Below are 18490 nucleotides of genomic sequence, written 5' to 3'. Positions count from 1 at the left end.
TTCGTGCTCGGCGACGCTGTAATGAGGAATGACTCGCATCTCGCGGCGAGTTCGCGTTTTATGCACTCGAGGGGTCTGCGGCTGTAAAGAAGGGGGGCGCGGGCCTCGGCGAACCCGCAGACAGATGATCATGGGAAAGTTAATGTGGAGGTGGTGATGTCTGGGCAGTTTTCACTGCAAGTTCAGCAGTTCACCAGAAACAAAGTGAACTTTAACTATGACCTTAATACTTGGACTGATCATGGCACCAGAATGAGCAGGAATGGAACATATACCACTTCACCGGTGTTGGCCACATTCGTTATAAGATAAGATCAACCTTTATTTGTCCCACAAGTGGGAAATTGCATTTGTCATGGCGGAAAGTGGATAGAAACAAAGGTAAAAGCAGCAAAAAATAAATATGTATATGTATTTATCTACACAATGTACAATCAATATCTACGCATGTAAGTAAGTGAAGTGATTGTCACATGTGGTACACAGCAGCACAGCACACAGTGCACACAGTGAAATTTGTCCTCTGCATTTAACCCATCATCCTGAGTGAGCAGTGGGCAGCCATGACAGGCGCCCAGGGAGCAGTGTGTGGGGACGGTGCTCAGTGACACCTCAGTGACACCTCAGTGGCACCTTGGCAGAACGGGATTCGAACCGGCAACCTTCTGGTTACGAGGCCACTTCCTTAACCGCTAGGCCACCACCCATTGTACACCTGTACAATGGGTAACTATTTGCTTCGTTCAAAAAGTAAATGAGTTACCGGGAAAGTAACTCAGCAAATGTCAATCGGTTGAAAAGGCTTTGAGAAAGTGACATGTTCAAATACGTTAGTCGAACCGGAGGTTGTGCTGCTCTCGACTCCCGCGTTCTTGGTCGCTAGTTTTAATGAATTGTGAGACGATGAGAGGAGCTTCATCAGATCTGGATTGCTCGTCGACGACCTTATTCTAAGACATAATGACATAATTTAACATTTACATTCTTACCTTTAGCTACGACAAGGGAAGAGTCATGTTGATATTTCCGATGTAAAAATGCCATTCTTCTGTATTGTGTTGGCTTTCACTATGAAGTTTAACATGGCTGTCTCGACCCTCACCAAATAAAACAAAAAAAGAGCTTGATGTGGGAAGAGTCGGGGTGCCAATGCTGACCCCAGTCCACATCCACATGGCCACATGAGCATCAGAACTGGACCACGACCAACGGAACATGGAGTCCTGCTCTGATTCCTGGCGAACTCACTCGTATCATGCGGACGTGGAGGAGAAAGCGAGACCGTGGAGGCAGCGGGACACTTTGGCCAAAGTCCTGCTGGGAAATTGCCTTCGTGTGGACACGTGGCAGAGAACCAAGCAACAAGACGTAACGATTATTAACTTGTATTCCCACCAAACAACTTGTACCAAATACCTGGCTAAACTACAGAGGACAAACTCCGCACCTTCAAATGCAGATGAGTCTCATCTCTCGACTTGTGTGTTTGGTAAGTGGACGTAATCCACATGGTGAAAACAGTAGCAGTTGGCTGTTTGGGGGGGACCCCCCCCCCCGCCGAGATCACGTAACACAAAGCCGGGGTCAGAAGCGCACCGGCCGCGGTCTCCATTTACACTTACTTTTTCCCCTCCGCAGGCATCGCTCACCAGAGAAGCCCCTTTGTCGGAGCTGGAGGGTGTTCTCCTGACCCCCTGTTTAAGGGGGTCACGGACAATGCGGGCGTTAAGTCGCATTGCGCGGGCCTCGTCAAAGCAGCCACTTCATCAGGCCCGCGGAAGCCGAAGGCTACGCCGGTGCCTAATGGGCTTATCAAGGCCCGGCGAGACGTGACACTAAACACTAAAAAGGCATCAGTCACGGCGCGGAGAGGGAGGGGAGGGGCCGAAACGCACCCAGGCTCGGTGCCATTTCCACAGGCGCAGATCACATGACAGGACAAGCCGCATTTATTTTGCCTCTTTTCAAACTCTCCGAGCTTCTCGGCACACAGTGGAATTTGTCCTCTGTATTTAACCATCACCCTGAGTGAGCAGTGTGTGGGGACGGTGCTTTGCTCAGTGGCCCCTCGGCAGACCGGGACTCGAACCGGCAACCTTCTGATTACGGCTTGTTTCGTCATGCCTACCCCATACCCCACGAGAATCAACGTTCCGATCAATCTTGCAAGGGTATCCAAGTGCTGATGCTGAGAGTTAAGAAAAGCAGATACATGGCACGAGATGAGCGAAGCGATTGTCATTGTGATACACAGCAGCACAGCACATGGTGCACACAGTGAAACGTGTCCTCTGCTTTTAACCCATCACCCTGGGTGAGCAGTGGGCGGCCATGACAGGCGCCCGGGGAGCAGTGTGTGGGGACGGTGCTGTGCTCAGTGGTACCTTTGCGGACCGGGATTCGAACCAGCGACCTTCTGGTTACGGGGCCGCTTCCTTAACCACTAGGCTACCGCTGCCATCTGAAGCCCTGCACATAGTTTTAGAAATTCGAATAAACCAAAAATTCTTTATGTTCATAATATAGGTGATCAACCGTTTCAAATGAAGCTATTTAAATAATTCAAGCAAATGATAAAATCAATCAAGATGTTTATTAAGTACGCAAATCCACATACATACTATGTACAAGGGGACAAAATACAGAAAATAAATATATTTATGTAGCACCTAAATGTGAACCAACTTTGACCTTTTTCTAACGTCACAGCACCCCCTGCTGTTAACGGCCAAACCCAGACACAGAACTGAAGCCAAAACGTCTGACCAGCACATTATATTCAGGACACACAAAAAAAAAACCATCCGTGACTGAACAGAGGTAACATTGGTTCCGTAAAAACACACAAACTTCATTTCAACCGCGCTCTGCACCGAACTGTAATTTCTTTCGTCTTCTGAACGGGCGGAGGCGGGTGTGGCAGAGGTCAGTGTGGCGCCCGCTGTGCAATGGCTTCCTGGATCTGGCGGTTGAGCTCGCTGATGATGCGGTCCTGGTGCGTGTACACGCCCGTGCGCAGCAGCGTGTCCCTCTCCTCCAGCAGGTGACTCAGGCGCTCCTCGGCGCCGTCGCTCGGCGTCACGGCCCCCGCGGGCTCCCGCAACGCCCGCTTCTCCTCCTCCTGCTGCTGCCTTAATCTGCGGCGAAACACGGCGACCTCGTATTAGCCAGAATCAGAAAAACTTTTAATGACCCCAAAAAAAAGGCTTTAACACTCAGGCAGCAGTAGTGGAAGTGTGATGTTACGTCACGAGCACATAAGATCCGACGAGCAAATAAGATCCGACCGGAAATAGATCCAGGTGGCTTTATTGTTAGTATGTTGGCCTGTTGAGCCGAGATTAGGGCTCATAAAAGCGGTTTAGACCCCTAATGCCTGGTCCACGGCCTGATTTCAGATTCACTATGTGTGAATAAAGAATAAAAAAAGTGATTGTCACATGTGATACACAGCAGCACAGTGCACACAGTGAAATTTGTCCTCTGCATTTAACCCATCACCCTGAGTGAGCAGTGGGCATCCACATCCAACATGCTCATTTGCATTGGTTTATTCCTCGAGGGTATCTCAATATCGGGGCCGTGGTGGCCTAGCAGTTAAGGAAGCGGCCCTGTAATCAGAAGGTTGCCGGTTCGAATCCCGATCTGCCAAGGTACCACTGAGGTGCCACTGAGCAAAAGCACCATCCCCACACACTGCTCCCCGGGCGCCTGTCATGGTGCCCACTGCTCACTCAGGGTGATGGTTAAATGCAGAGGACAAATTTCACTGTGTGCTGTGCTGCTGTGTATCACATCACTTCACTTTATTATCGATCATCGGACAAACAGCTCCATAATAAAGAGAAAGCCCCGTATGACTCAGGAGAGGTCTCCATCATTTCCTGCATTACTTCCTACAACCCAACAGACCCTGGGTGGTACAACCGCAGCAGAACGGCCTGTTGGTGACTGTCGGTGACCTGTGGACTGTTGGCAGTGCACGTTTCACACGACGGCGCGGTCCTGTCGGGCTTTACCGCGGTAAGCGCTTGTTAGCGGCGTGGCGGACAGTAACAGGCCGGGACGGTACCTGTTCAGCTCGTTCCTGATGTCCTCCAGCTCGTGTTTTTCCGTTTTGACAGCTTCCTTCTCCTCGGCTGCCAGGTAGCGCAGCCTCATGTGCTCCAGCTCCTGCTGCTGTTTCTTCAGCCGTGACATGGCGTTCTCCTGCTCCCGCTAACCGCAGAAAACACAGAAACACCTCATCAGAAACGCCTCGAACAAGAACATTTTTACTGGCACGTTCCGTGCAAATCGTGCAATTCTTCTACCCTGAACCAAAAAGCACAAAACGCCGCTTGATATACACTGACAGAGGCCTACTTTGGAGCAACTACACAATACGCAGCGTATTTACAGCGTATTTGGTAGAGGTGATTCCGAGATGATGTTTCACGTGACTGAGCGTCCACCAGCAGTCCCGCCAGCAAGGCGCATTACAAGCACAGGAAGGTGCGGGGAAACTCGGCCGTTCAGACGGGCCAGAAGTGGGCTACGTGAGGGCGGCCAGTCGTGACCATGGCCTCCTCCTCCTCCCATTCCGAACTGCGCTTGGAAAGACACGACTCAGCCGTCTTCTGGGTATTAGAAAGCACGGTACACAAGGTATATATCATAGAGACGTTGCTTGGTGGTTTACTGGCGACGGTGTAAATATTTTAGTTAAAAGTAGTGCCGGTAGCGACAGTGACCGCCTGATCGGAGTACAGCGCCACTCCGAATGCCCTCTGAACGGGTTACATTTACAGCATTTATCAGACGCCCTTATCCAGAGCGACTTACAATCAGTAGTTACAGGGACAGTCCCCCCCGGAGACACTCAGGGTTAAGTGTCTTGCTCAGGGACACAATGGTAGTAAGTGGGGTTTGAACCTGGGTCTTCTGGTTCATAGGCGAGTGTTTTACCCCACTAGGCTACTACCAACCTACCACAGTTTTAGCTGCCAATTGATTGGTGTTTCACTGGCGTTTGCTTGATGTGGTTTAACACCCATCTGGATTTTGCCAGAAATCGGCGTTAACAGTCGACGTTCTGTCCGCACTCGCCTGACACCACGAATTAACTAACAGATTAGTTGCTTGTCATTACATTAGCTGATGAGGTAACTACATAAGCTGGTGCCAAAACTTTTATCTTGACACTAAGTTCATTTTTTGAATAAAACCAGTTATCAAACTGCATGAAATGTGTTTCAGGACCAGACCTCCTTTTGTCAACTTTAAAACTATTTAATTGATTAATTGGGGGCCAAAAAAAAAAAAGAAAAATTTGAACGATCCATTATCAAAATGATTGCTAGTTCTGGTTCTAGGTCTAGGACTGCCGTTTCTAGAGGAGAACCACTTGTGGGAACCTGGGGCCGCGCCCCCGCACCGGCTCCTCGAAGTTGACTGTAATTCTGTCACGGGGCTCAGGGGTCGAGGTGTAATTGGACCTAATGGTGTTTTCGGTGAACATTGCGGGTCAATAAAGGCAATTTGTTGCGACCCAATTGCTAGAAAAATACCAACCGCCCCCGGAGCTTTTCACCCCAAATGCCTCTTTAGCACACAAGGACAAATACGCCGCGGGGCCGAGATCTCACGGGAAAAGGGCCGTTTTCCCTCGGCTACCTGGGGCTGAGAGTAAAAAAAAAACATTTTTTTAAAAAGTGTAGCCGCCTGTTTTTCTCTCCCGCGAACATATTTGTGTTGTAAAACGTAGTTGCACGAGTTGTATTTTTGCTATTTGGCTGAAGCCGTGGGCGTGGTGGTGTTTTTGTAGACGTTGAAAAGCGCGGGGGGTGACCGGCGCGTGACCCCCGCCAGCGAGGGGTCAGGGACAGGCCCGGCCGACTCCCAGACGCGCCTCAACCGGAGTTTTCTGGAAAAGGAGCGAGCTGACAGACGGGCCCCGCATCTGGGGGATTTCAGCGCTCCGATTTCTCGGCTCTCACGACTGACACGAAACACCGAAAAAGCGTCTGAGAACAGCGAGACGGGAGTTTAACACCGACAGGGGAGGAGGAGGAGGAGGGAGTCGCCGGGACGGAGCGCCTGAAATGAATCTGCTTAGCGTGTCTGCTGTTTCAGAGGTCGTGAGATAAGCTTCAGCAAGGAATGCAGCATTTTTTTTTTTTACTTACTACTGATTTAGTACAAAAAAAGGCTTAAATGTACTGCTTAAAGTTTTATTTGGTAAGAGGTCATTAGCCATTGGTTATTGAGGTTAAAGGTTAAGATAAATGTTACGCTTGTTCGTGTTACGTAACAATATTTATACATTCATACTGCGTATGTTTACATGTCCAAAATATGAACAGGACAGGCGCTCCATCAAATGCTTATTTCCTTTAAAACACAATCGCGAAACACGGATTCATTTTCCCGTGACGGACGCGGTCACAACTCTGGCAAACGCCCGTCATAATACGAACATGATTAATGGTCACGGTCTGCTTTGAAAAATTTATCAACTTGTGTTTTCTTTACGTATATCTGGCCCTTAAAAAAAAAAAAAAAAAAAAAAGAGACAGGCTGGGATTTTCCAGATGGTTCTCGTCCATAACAGTTATTAGCAAGGCCTGATAAGCGTGTGTGTGTGTGTGTGTGTGTGTATGTGTGTGGTGTTTACACTAACATTAGCCTCGCTGGAGATGTCCTGCTGTGTCTCACTGTGCACAGACAGTCGCAAGGCCGCTGTATTTCACTACCTGTTGCTACGACGTAAAATTGTTGAAAACGTGAGCCCGGGTCTCACAAATCGCACACACGTTAAACAAATGGCTCCATAACCTGGTTCTAATGCGGTTCTCCATCATCTGCAGTCGTTCAGAGTGTCGTTTGGACATCCTTCCCGCTCCACTGTCAGATTAAACGAGGAGTAATGGCCGCTCGGTAGGAAATGTTGCCGCGTAACGGCGTGCTTAAGTCCTCGCGGCCCGACATTCTGTACGTTTGCAGGTTATTCAGGGAGCGTAAAAAATATTTTTTTTCACATTTACATTTACAGCATTTATCAGACGGCCTTATACAGAGCGACTTACAATCAGTAGTTACAGGGACAGTCCCCCCCTGGAGACACTCAGGGTTAAGTGTCTTGCTCAGGGACACAATGGTAGTAAGTGGGGTTTGAACCTGGGTCTTCTGGTTCATAGGCGAGTGTGTGCCATTCACCCTCGACTGCAAGTAAGGTCCCACCCTGACCCTCATGACCCTGAGGATGACCGCGTGGTGTGCTCGTACCTGTTTAAAGCGGGCCAGCTCCTTCAGGGCGCGGCCCCACTGCTGCTTGTAGTGCAGCTTGGACTTGGTGGTCGACTCCAGTTTCCTTTCAAGCTCCGCCTCGCGTCGAAACAATGCGTAGAATTATTCATTTGCTCCAACAAACACAACAGCCGCTGTACTAATTTTTAGAAATGGTGTGGCTGGATTTGACTTTTTTTTTTAATGCTGTTAAGTTGAATGATTAGAAGTTTGCTGAATGGGGAAATATATAAACCGAACTGATGAGCAAAAAAAAAAAAAAGACTGCGCGTGATTGGCTCACCTTCTCCAACCGGAGCAGGTTCACTTCCGACTGCAGCTGGATCTCCGGACGCGTGTGCTGCTGCTCCCGGAACAGCTGGAAGTCCCTCTCCAGCAGCTTGAATCTGCTGGCCGCATCTGATAACTTCAGAGGAAGAACACGTGAACCTGAGGCCATTTGCTCGGACCGAGATATTTTACATTTACAGCATTTACCAGACGCCCTTATCCAGAGCGACTTACAATCAGTAGTTACAGGGACAGTCCCCCCCTGGAGACACTCAGGGTTAAGTGTCTTGCTCAGGGACACGATGGTAGTAAGTGTGGTTTGAACCCGGCATGAATAAAATATTTCTGTTCCGGCGTATTCAAATAATATTGCTTCTTCAGTTCTGTTGTTCGGATGCTGCGTGTCGGTGGCGAATGATGCCCTGACCCTCTTTCCCCCTACGCCCCGTTGCAAGATTTAATCTTGAGAATTAATAGTGATTAACATGTGTTGTTAATTTGTTGCATGGTTCTTACACATTTTTGGAAAATAATTTCAATGATAAACATACCATACGTTTTAAACATCATAGTTGGAAAAGTGTCAATCAGATTTCAATGATATTTACAGAACTTTATATCTTCATTCCAAAATAATTCCATGACTTTTTAATGGTTTTAATGACTAAAAAAAAAATTTTTTTTTTCATTATTCGATAATATTTTGATCATTTTAATTAAAAACATCTTTTTCTGGCGATTTTTCCTCGACAAATCTCAGTCGCTCCAGTTGACCACAACATAGTGAAGAGGAGGCGATTGGACGGCTCCGGTTCTCTCCCTCCCCGAGTGCAGCTCCCCACCATCCATCACGCCGGCCGGCTACTTTAAAAACCCTCAGCAAAGTGGCCCGATCCCGGCGTTAAGAGCGCTAAACACGGCGCGGTGTAAACAAACCATCCACCGGCCCGTCCGGCGCTTTTCCAGTCGACAGTAAACAGACGGCCAAGGAAGCCTTCTCTCTCGCTCTCTCTCTCTCCCTCCCTCTGTCAGGCCATATCCAGAGCACCAGGCTCCGGGTGTGTGTGTGTGTGTGTGTGTGTGTTGGATGGTGGACGGATGCATGTTTCGATGCCGGTGCCCCTCCTCTCCTCTCCTGTCCTGTCACGTCAGAAACCTACTTTGCTTGATTTGTTAGCGGCGGCGGCGCGGGCCAGATGTTTTCTGGGAAAGTGAGACGGCAGACGGAGCTATTTCGGTTGGTGGGCTGTCGGCACGCAGGACATGAACTGACTGGCCGGAGACGTGCAGCTTTTTCCCTCCTCGGCGAAAGAGGGGGTAGAGAGAGAGAGAGAGAGAGAGAGAGAGAGAGAGACAAGAACGTGAGAGAGATGAGGGGCGGCGCGGTGAGGCGGGCGGTTACGTATGGCCACGGGAACACTGTTTGAAGCCCCGCGGCCTACGCTGGCTTCGAGGGGCCCGTGACGAAGGTTGTCCTGTCTGTGCGATTCCTTCGCGCCCCCGTGTTCCTGCTCGAGCCGCGCGGCCTTTATAATACATCACCGGGCCTGGTTTACAGTGTTTAAACGTTCATATTACACTTCGGGCACCTTTCCCAAACACGGATTAAGCCAAGCACCGGGCCGAACGCCGAGGCCGGTCTTAATCCTCGTCACACTTAGTCCGCGGGACCAGACGTAACGGGCCAAAATTAGAATGTTGAACTCTGGAGAGCTGCGAATAAATCAGAGGCCTTCGGAATGAATTAGTTGCGCCTTTTTAAACACGCGATAGGATGTCCTGTCGTAACCAGCACCGGGAAAATTTGTCTAGTCTGTCACACTTCTCCTTCCCTCTCTCACACACACACAGTAGCAAACAGCCCAGACCGACTATTGCCTTGAGCTTAAAAGGTCCCCTATTATATGTCCAAAGTCAAACTATCGCGTATTTACCCAAATGTGGATCCCTGCTGTGATAAATGTGGAAGTGAGGATGCTTCGCTTATTCATATGTATTGGTCGTGTCCTGGCCTTGAAACATATTGGAGGGAGATATTTCAGACCTAATATAGAACCTAATCCTTTGATTGCGTTTTTTGGCATCAGTGATGATGCATGTCTGACCCCGGTAAAATGCCGGTCAGTATCTTTTGCTTCCCTTTTAGCCGGACGTGCAGTCTTACTCAGATGGAGAGGTGCTGCTCCTCCCACCCGTGCTCAATGGATGAGGGACCTCATGTCCTGTCTAAGCCTCGAAAAGATACGCTACTCAATTAGCGATACCTTCATAAGGTGTGGGGGCCGTTCCTGGAGTATTTTACAAGCCTTCAGTCTCAGAATCCGACTATTAGTTCCAGAAACAATATTGTTATCTTGTTCTTTTTAATTAATCAATCTGGCATGAGGATGGGGTTATTATGTGGAAAGGTTGTTGGGTTTTTATTGTAAACATTTTTATTTTAAAAAGTTTTATTGTAAAAAAAAAAAAAAAACACGTTGTGTGGTCTTTATCGTAAAAAATGAGGTCCATTGCACCCCTCCAGGGTCGATGTGGCACATCCTGACCTCTGTGGGCCGTGCCTACCTGCTGTTGCAGTCGAGCGTTTTCCTCCTCCAACTGCCTGACCTTTGACCTCTCCAGATCCACTTGGTGGGCACAGTCTTCACGCAGCCTCCGACTGTTGTCCTGCAGGTCCCGCATGGACGACTCGTGCCCCGCCCGCATCTCCCTGTGTAGCTGTTGTGTCTGTAAGTTAGGGACAGTGATTAGTCAGACCAGGCCACCTTCTTCCAGATCCCCAGATTTAATCTGAAGGAAGGTCTTGCACTTGTTCCCCCCGGTCTACAACAGACCATCAGGACTTTCACCAGAAGACAGAAGCCATGACGAATGAGGAGATACAGACATAAGGTTATTGTTTTTATTCATGTTCAATTTCTGACTAAATAACTGACTAAAACATTTGAAAGTGAGTCATCGTGAAACACTGCAGCACAGCATGCGGTGACACAACGAAGTGTGTCATCTGTATTTAACCATCACCCTTGGTGAGCAGCGGGCAGCAGAGGAGCAGAGTGTGGGGACGGTGCTTGCTCAGTGGCACCTTGGTGGATCGGGATTCGAACCGGCAAGCTTCTGATTACGGGGCCACTTCCTTAACCGCTAGGCCCCCACTGCCCCATATTCATTTAAAAATAAATTTGGATATCAAGATAGGGAAACCTCCCATACCTCCAACTCAGCATGAGCCAAGTGCTTCTCTCTCTTCTCCAGATCTGCCAGCGTCTTCTGAAGCTGTTCTTCTAGGAGACAATACTCCATCTCCTAGCACACAAAGTAACAGAGAGAGCACAGGAAACATCATTCATGACTGTTTTGACTGACAGGTTGGGAACATTCCAAAAACCTAATTGACGTGTGCAAAAGCCTAAATCCAGATATGGGTGACCCATTATATAGTGGTTCTTCTCGTCAACTGTAGAAGCGAGTACACTAAAAGGGTAAAGTTCAAAGATCAGAGGTTACAGGCTGACCTTTTTCTTGACCAGAGCTTCTCGCTCCCGATCTCTCTTCCTCCACTCCTCTGCCAGTGCCTGCATGTGGCTCAGCTCCTTTTTCTTCAGCTACGGAGCAACATTTTTTTAAATATCAAATTATATACAAACACGGGTTAAAACGTCAAAGTTGAACTGGCAGTGATACCAAAAAATAAAAAATCAAAATCACCTGATCGTCAAAAAGGCTCTCCTGCATTTCCTTCCACATCTCCAGCTCCAGGGCGGCCCTGTACTCCAGGGTGTCCCGAGCCTCTGCGGTCCCTTCGGACCCATGCGGTGGGGGTGCTGCCGGTTTTGATCGGACAGGGTTCAAGCTCTGTTGTAAAATGTTGAAAATGTGTCACAGTTAAGAAGGCACCACGGAAATTTAAAAGGGACTGAGAAAATGGCAACGACTGTCCCATGTTGCGGTTTAAAAGCCCATACCTGTGATGATTCCGAAACAACCATGTCTTGAGCTTTTACGAAACCCAAGTCCTCCAGCACCGTGACGTAGCACAGCTCAGCTACCTTTTCTCTGGACCTGCATGAGAAACATGTTCATAATGAAGTTCAGCAGCCACGGGGTCAACAAAGCCACACTCAGATAAACCTATAGTGCCATCTAGAGGATAGTCAATGTACTGCAGCATCAATGCCAGATGAGAAAACCTGTTAAATTGATCATTCGTTTACAGACATTAATAACAGAGTTTTTGGATGGGGAAAGGGGCTAACAAAAAAGGGGCTGTACCCCTGAGTGCTGAGAATGGGCAGCCGCTCCATGAATGTCTGTCTCCAGTGCTGCTGGCCGGTTGGACCCACAAAGCGACTCTTTTCTGCGGTCAGGAGGTGCGACAGCTGGACAGTGGCAGTGCCCAGGAGAACGTCACTGGAGCTGGGGTCCCTGTGCCACATCTCTACCAGCAGAGGGACTCTGGGGGGGGAGATGAGGGAGACAGATGAAAAAATGTGGGAAGTAGAGTGGGAGACAAGTTGTAGAAATCACAATATCAAATTAAACAGTGCAAAATGTGACACGTATGTTTGAGATGATTACTACAAAACATCAATAAAATAAAATTTGTACTTTAAATAGTTAGTATTGTGATGAGCCTAAAACATATAGAATTATTTGAATGAGCTATGTTTGACTCAGTCTCACTCTCTGGAGTCCGCCTGGGGCATTGGGCGCCATATCCACCACAGACCACGTTTAAACAATATTAACTATTCCAGGTCTCACCTGAGAAAAGTGTCTTGTAGCTGGTTGGAGAGGGCGGCGAAATCGAAGGCACAGTAGGATCGGGGCAGAAACACCTCTGTGTTCCTCTTGACCTCCACCGGTGGACTCGTCACGATGGGCGCGGCACTTCCGAAGAACTGGTAAGCATATCTGCAAGAGAAGAAAAATCACCAAACACTTCATTCAGTTGGCTCGCAAAATCAGGAAAAATGAGTTTTCCCAAACTCTCAGTGTCTCAGTTGGCTATTTCCATAATTCACCCATGCTGGAAGGTGAGCATGTAGCCACTATTTGAAGCGAACATAAAATTGAAGAGAGATGAAAGAGAGAAAAACAAACAAACATACATATATACAGTGTGTGTGTGTGCGTGTGTGTGTGTGTATATATATATATATATATAACACATATACATATATATTACACACACACACACACACACACACACACACACACACACCACAGGTTCTTTATTAAGGCTAATGTAATTTGGGGAAAAAATGTAAATCCTCTGGACAAACACCTAAGAGTGCAGTTGACTGGAAAGGTCACGTTCAGGCTGCGGACGCTGCGCAGGTCCATGGAGAAGCAGTAGTGGTGTGCGGAAGCGGGAATGGCGATCTTCGGTGCGGAAACGGTGACCGACGACGCAGGGCCTTCCGGATCATTCGCTGCCGCGGGCGCATCGGGGGCAGAAGGCTGTGGGGCTAAAAAAGAACCAGAGTAGCTCAGTCAGTTAAGTGCTGGATCTCATTTAACTGGTTATATAAAGATATCTATTCACCTGCTAACATTCTTACATTTACATTTACAGCATTTATCAGACGCCCTTATCCAGATCGACTTACAAAAATTCTTGGTGCAACCTCACCACACAACTATTGGATTTTTGTTGCTCTGCATATTAAATAGGTTTTTACCTCTGAACATATCTCTATATTAGGTACGGAGGTTTAATGGTTTTGGTAAATAACACTAAAAAATTACTAAGAATTAATTCACATGATTCTGTCAGTAGAAAGAGCTTTAATTTGATTTGCATTCTCGCTTAAATGCACAATGTGGATGTGACAATGGATGTGACACCCCTGGACATGCATCTAATCATTACATGCATGTAAATGATCGTTTTCGGTGCCGACCGACCAGGTTGTCCTGCATCCTCCAGCAGGCTCTCTGCTTCGCTCTCAGTCTGGTCTGGGATGGGGCTCCTGTCAGGCGATGGCGTGGGGTCTCTCTGTTCCGCGGCTGGAGACTCGGGACGTGGTCGGACAGGAGACACAGCTGCCTGGGTGACCAGAGTCTGGGGGCCAACATCAAGCCCAGCTGACTGCAGCAAAAGATGGCACGCTGGCATGAGGTGGCACTAGAACTCTGCTCCCCCATTAAGCCCAAGATCTTCCAGTCCTGAGATGCACATTCTAGTCCAGCGTCTTCACTGTGGCATGATTTGGGTCCTACCTTAACGCCTTGCCCCTCCTTCCTCACACTGACTGACACGCCCACCGTGGGCTGCAGGTCAGAGGGCAGGGGAGGAAGAGCCTGTCTTGCCAGGGCGGGCGGATGCAGGGCGAAGGCGCCCTCCACGGTGGTTGGCTGCCTGTCCAAGTCACCGATACCCCTCAGCAGACCCGACAGAGGGACGCCTGCGGTGCCGAGCGAGTGTTTCCCGCAGCACAGGTGGACCTGTGAACCAATCAGAGTAGAACTGCACTGAAACACGGCAACAAAAATTGGTCAAGTGTCTTGCTCAGGGACACGATGGCATTAAGTGGGGTTCGAATCCGTGATTGTGTGACCCACCAGGCTACCACCTCTCTCCCCTTACCTGGAGGTTGGGCTGCTGAGCCAGGAACGCCTGGATCAGCTTCGTGCTGCTGCGGATGCGCACCGACGCTCGCTCCGGCTCAAACTTCGGGCTGATGAGGTTCTGGAACGGCTCGCTGGTGATGTCATTTCCCAGCAGCGTGTAGTAGAAGAAGAACGCCGAGCCCTCACTGGAGATCTTAGTGGTGCTTGTGATCAACTGAAACCACCCAACAGAAAAAAGGAAGAAACAACTTGACTCAGAGGTCAGTAAGTCGTGAAATATTGACGTTATGCAGGCTAAAGCAAGTGCTGCGAGCTGGGAATGGCGTTACAGTTGGCCGCGATGAGGCTCAGCGTCTAGGAAAACCAGACAAGCAGCGTTGCTGGTCCAGTCACCTGTTCCAATTTGGCTGCAAACGCCACGGTGACGGACAGAACGAACAGGTCGGTGCAGCTGTCTGCTGGACCTATTTGGTGGTAGCCTTCCTCCTCGTTCAGAAACGCCTTCAGTTTCCCATGCGGCACAGGAGAGCCTGCGGACATGCAAGGAAATATCTTGCTGAGGATTACGTGGCTGCTAATAAAGGAGCTTGATGCACTCTGACATCATTAGTAAGAATTCTATTACAGTTCAATTATTCTATGACCATACGTTCTCTGAAATTCCTGTGGAGGAAAAAAAACAAAGTCAAATGTACCAAAATATTGTTAAACTAAACTTATGAAAACCCTGAAAAGCTTAACTTTAAACATTGGAGTTGTAAACATAAAGAACGGTTCTCTTGCAGGAACTATGTACTTTGTTATACAATCATGCGTCAACCAGATTTCAATGACTTTTCCATAACTTTAAATTCCACGGCTTCTCCAGGTTTTTACTGACTGTAGGAAAGTTCATTAAGAAGGGAATAGCGGTGGTCCTATAGCCTTTCACAAATGAAAAGGCCTCAGAAATGGTGGAAAATCCGACAGCTTATGGCGAGCGCAAACCAAATCCTGTGCCAGCATCACCGGAACAGTCACAAACGACTGGCGAAGGGCACGTAAAATCGGAATATTGGCAATTTTTTTATACTGAGATTTGAAAATGTAAATAAAGCGAAACCACACGGATTTAAAACAGAGCTCGATACCTGGTCTGGGCGGAGCTTTCTTGGCCTTGAAAGGCTCCGGCATCTGCTTGCTGTCATTCTCCAGCACCATGCTCAGCAGAAGAGCAGGCTTCAGCTTGGCATACTTGCTACTCAACAGAGGATACCACTTTGCCGGCTGCAAAAAATAAGGAGGATTCATGTCACCAATAATACCGAGTCATTTTTCAGTTGTAAAGAAGATACGGAAACGACTGTAAAACATACTTGCTTCACTTCCTGTATGGATCTGAGGTCCAGGACAATGTACCCAACGGATTCCTTTGCCGACGTGCCGGCGTCCACCGCGTAGCACTGTAACTTGATTGGGGTCCGCTGCAGTCTGACATGGAGGCACAGAAAACGGCTGTGGATCAGGTCTACATGGGGCGCTTAACGAAGGTCCATAATGAGAAAGCTTTATCGTTCACTCGCCGCCAGACCTGTGCTGGTGCAGGGTCTTGCGGTCGAGTTCCCAGGCCAGCTCTGTACTGAACTGGGGGTGCTCCCTCTGCTCCACGGGGTCTGTGGACAGCTGCTCCCCGTCGAACCGAGCCTCTACCAGCAAGCTGTGGCGCGGACTCTTCGGGAAATGGCGGCCTACGTAAAAAAAGGAAATGAACTAAAGCACGTACCTATGGCACCGCAGCACCGGATTCACTTTAATTCAAGGATTCGGAATTCACGTTTATTTGACATACGCAAACGTTGCAAATGCCCCGTTTTTACGGGTGGCAGTGGTCTAGCGGGTAACACACCTATGAACCAGAAGACCCAGGTTCAAATCCCACCTGCTACCATTGTGTCCCTGAGCAAGACACTTAACCCTGAGTGTCTCCAGGGGGGAACTGTCCCTGTAACTACTGATTGTAAGGTGCTCTGGATAAGGAATCTGATAAATGCTGTAAATTTAGAAACAGGGTTCCGACTCTACATCAGACTTAATACTCCCTGACCACCAAGCAGAATTTCCACGAAATTCAAAGTGTCCAATATAATGTTTGGGTGCTGAGCAGAAAAGGTCGTTTAAAGGTGTTACAGAATTCAAAGCGGCATTTACGGCATTGTTGTTGAACATCGCCAGACAAACCAAAAGCTCAACTACATCACTGACATCCTCCACGGGCATCTTCTGTTTCAAAGACAAATATCTTGAAATTTTCACTGGCTTGGCATGCTTGGGAACTTGCTGGGAACAAAGACGCGTAAATACACACGAAAACTCCCTGACCTGGCAACCAAATTATGAAATTCTCTTTTCTGAAACTCTGGAGAAAGCAGCTTAAGAAGTTACAGAATTATTAGATTTGAGGGCACTAAAACTGAGTGAATAGAAGGAGGACGGTGCTGGAATTAGGCCTGATTTAAATGAGGCCATTTCGCCCACAAAACCTCCACCATCTGGAAATAAACCGCAGAATTCAGTGTCAAGCAATAAAAGCCGCAGTATGGACAGACTTTAAAAGTTCATAAAAAAAACGGAGAAAAACAAAAAACCTGGTATACTTTAAATAAAATATTCATTCATGTCCTTGGTCGCATTGTGCCCGGTTTCTCCTGACGTGGTACAAAAATGCATTGATCCCTTATATAAAAAAATTGGTTTGTATAATAATTATACTAATATACTGTCCATAAACCACAGGTAGTATGGTGTGATAGCTCAGAAACACCCACGAGATTGTCCTACCACCGGTGTTTTACCTGTGTGAATATTAATCATGACACTTCATTGTCCAAAAACCACAGGTACAGTACAGGCCAAAAGTTGTGGCCCATCTTCTCATTCAATGTGTTTTCTTTATTTTCATGACCATTTACGTTGGTAGATTCTCACTGAAGGCATCAAAACTATGAATGAACACATGTGGAGTTACATACTTAACAAAAAAAGGTGAAAACATGTTTTATATTCTAGTTTCTTTGCTCTGATTACTGTTTGCACACTCTTGGCATTCTCTCGATGAGCTTCAAGAGGTCGTCACCTGAAATTCTTTTCCAACAGTCTCGAAGGAGTTCCCAGAGGTGTTCAGCGCCTGTTGGTTCAGCTCACCCCAAACCATCTCGACTGGGTTCAGGTCCGGTGACTGTGGATACTTTTTGTTAAGTATATAACATGTGTTCATTCATAGTTTTGATGCCTTCGGTGAGAATCTACCAACGTAAATGGTCATGAAAATAATGAAAACACATTGAATGAAAAGGTGTGTCCAAACTTTTGGCCTGTGCTGTACGTTGTGATGGTTAAGAAACAAGTATTTGGCGGTGCACTTAGCGTGTTTTCCTTCAACTACTCGAAATAAACGTTGAAAACCGTGCGCATGCGCAGTTGCCTTTGGCAGGACGTTTCGACAATTAGGGTGAAATGACACCAGCAGTAGCCTGACCACAAAGTCCCAGGTTAAAACCCCACTCCCTACCATCGTGTACCTGAACAGGACATTTAACACACTAGTGTCTCTGCTGTCACTAATGACTGTAATGGCGTCTGATTAAATGCTGTAAATGTAAAATGGGATTTAAACGGCGAGTGTGAAGCCACGTCTGGACTCCGGCGGCTCTCCTGGCAACAGACGCCAAACTCCATTTCCCCCCCCAAGTTTAAGCGACCTTTTCAGCAGAACCAACCTGCGTGCGGCTTTAAAACGACTTTTTACCTTCAAGGATGGACACCACGATGAGAAGCTGATCGGATTTAGACGCCATAATGACATTCTCTTTGTTTTTTTCGTCTTCTTCTCTTGTCAACGCTGTCTGTTGTACTTGGTTAAGGCCACATTTCGGATGTTTGCGGTTTTGTCCCTCGGAGATCTACGAGACTGTGAGGAATAAAAAGGAAATAAATGAAAACAGCCACTCCCGCGGCGTTCCGACCAGTTGCCGCCTCTCACCGGTTCGAAATTGTCGACACCACTTCCGCCTCGTTGACCGGAAACCAGACTGACGCGCATGCGCCCTGTTCGCTCCTCTTTATTAAACACACACACACTCACAGCATACATTCAACCGCGAATCTGCACGTTTTCTGTGCTTCTTGCCCCCTCAGGGGAGCACAGTCCTTCACAACACTGGTGGCTTTCATTATGGAGGGAAAAGTGACTTCTCAGCTGCGTCTCTCACACGGCGTGTAATGCAGACGCTGACTGGATTGCGAAGCAGGAACGGAATTATTTGTTTGAAATAAGCAAAGAAAAAAATTGGATGCACAAACTGAATGTAATTTTAATATA

General features: G+C 47.9%; 1 protein-coding gene across 4 annotated transcripts; it reads right to left on the bottom strand.

The window, feature by feature from the left end:
* Positions 1-2574: 2574 nt before the first annotated feature.
* On the bottom strand, positions 2575-18190 carry cep120 (centrosomal protein 120). 4 transcript variants are annotated; one of them, XM_028996047.1, is made up of 21 exons: positions 18152-18190; positions 17918-18079; positions 15704-15860; positions 15489-15603; positions 15264-15399; positions 14527-14663; positions 14150-14347; positions 13783-14007; positions 13468-13651; positions 12845-13028; positions 12322-12471; positions 11830-12012; positions 11523-11619; positions 11266-11412; positions 11073-11162; positions 10771-10863; positions 10123-10284; positions 7571-7693; positions 7267-7365; positions 4073-4218; positions 2575-3137 (listed from the first exon to the last, which is right to left on the bottom strand). In XM_028996047.1, the coding sequence occupies exons 2-21, from the start codon at positions 17964-17966 to the stop codon at positions 2927-2929; spliced, it is 2886 nt and encodes a 961-aa protein (XP_028851880.1). In that variant the 5' UTR covers positions 17967-18079; positions 18152-18190; the 3' UTR covers positions 2575-2926. The 4 variants fall into 4 exon arrangements, 1 of the variants encoding a protein (XP_028851880.1); XR_003751234.1 differs by lacking the exons at positions 2575-3137; positions 4073-4218; positions 7267-7365 and having other exon boundaries at positions 7576-7693; positions 8718-10284; positions 17918-18184; XR_003751233.1 differs by lacking the exons at positions 2575-3137; positions 4073-4218; positions 7267-7365 and having other exon boundaries at positions 7585-7693; positions 8494-10284; positions 17918-18184.
* Positions 18191-18490: the final 300 nt, after the last annotated feature.

The sequence above is a fragment of the Denticeps clupeoides genome, chromosome 11, assembly GCF_900700375.1.
Source record: "Denticeps clupeoides chromosome 11, fDenClu1.1, whole genome shotgun sequence".
Classification (NCBI taxonomy): domain Eukaryota; kingdom Metazoa; phylum Chordata; class Actinopteri; order Clupeiformes; family Denticipitidae; genus Denticeps; species Denticeps clupeoides.
This window is presented reverse-complemented; position numbering and strand designations above follow the sequence as displayed.

What these genes read in the sequence shown, in the direction of transcription:
- cep120 (XM_028996047.1), bottom strand. Translation starts at nt 17,966, where the DNA reads ATGGCGTCTAAATCCGATCAGCTTCTCATCGTGGTGTCCATCCTTGAA. An exon ending in CGTGGTGTCCATCCTTGAAG is followed by an intron (nt 15,861 to 17,917) that starts GTAAAAAGTCGT and finishes TTTTTTACGTAG; the next exon opens with GCCGCCATTTCCCGAAGAGT. An exon ending in AGAGCCTTTTTGACGATCAG is followed by an intron (nt 11,163 to 11,265) that starts GTGATTTTGATT and finishes GTTGCTCCGTAG; the next exon opens with CTGAAGAAAAAGGAGCTGAG.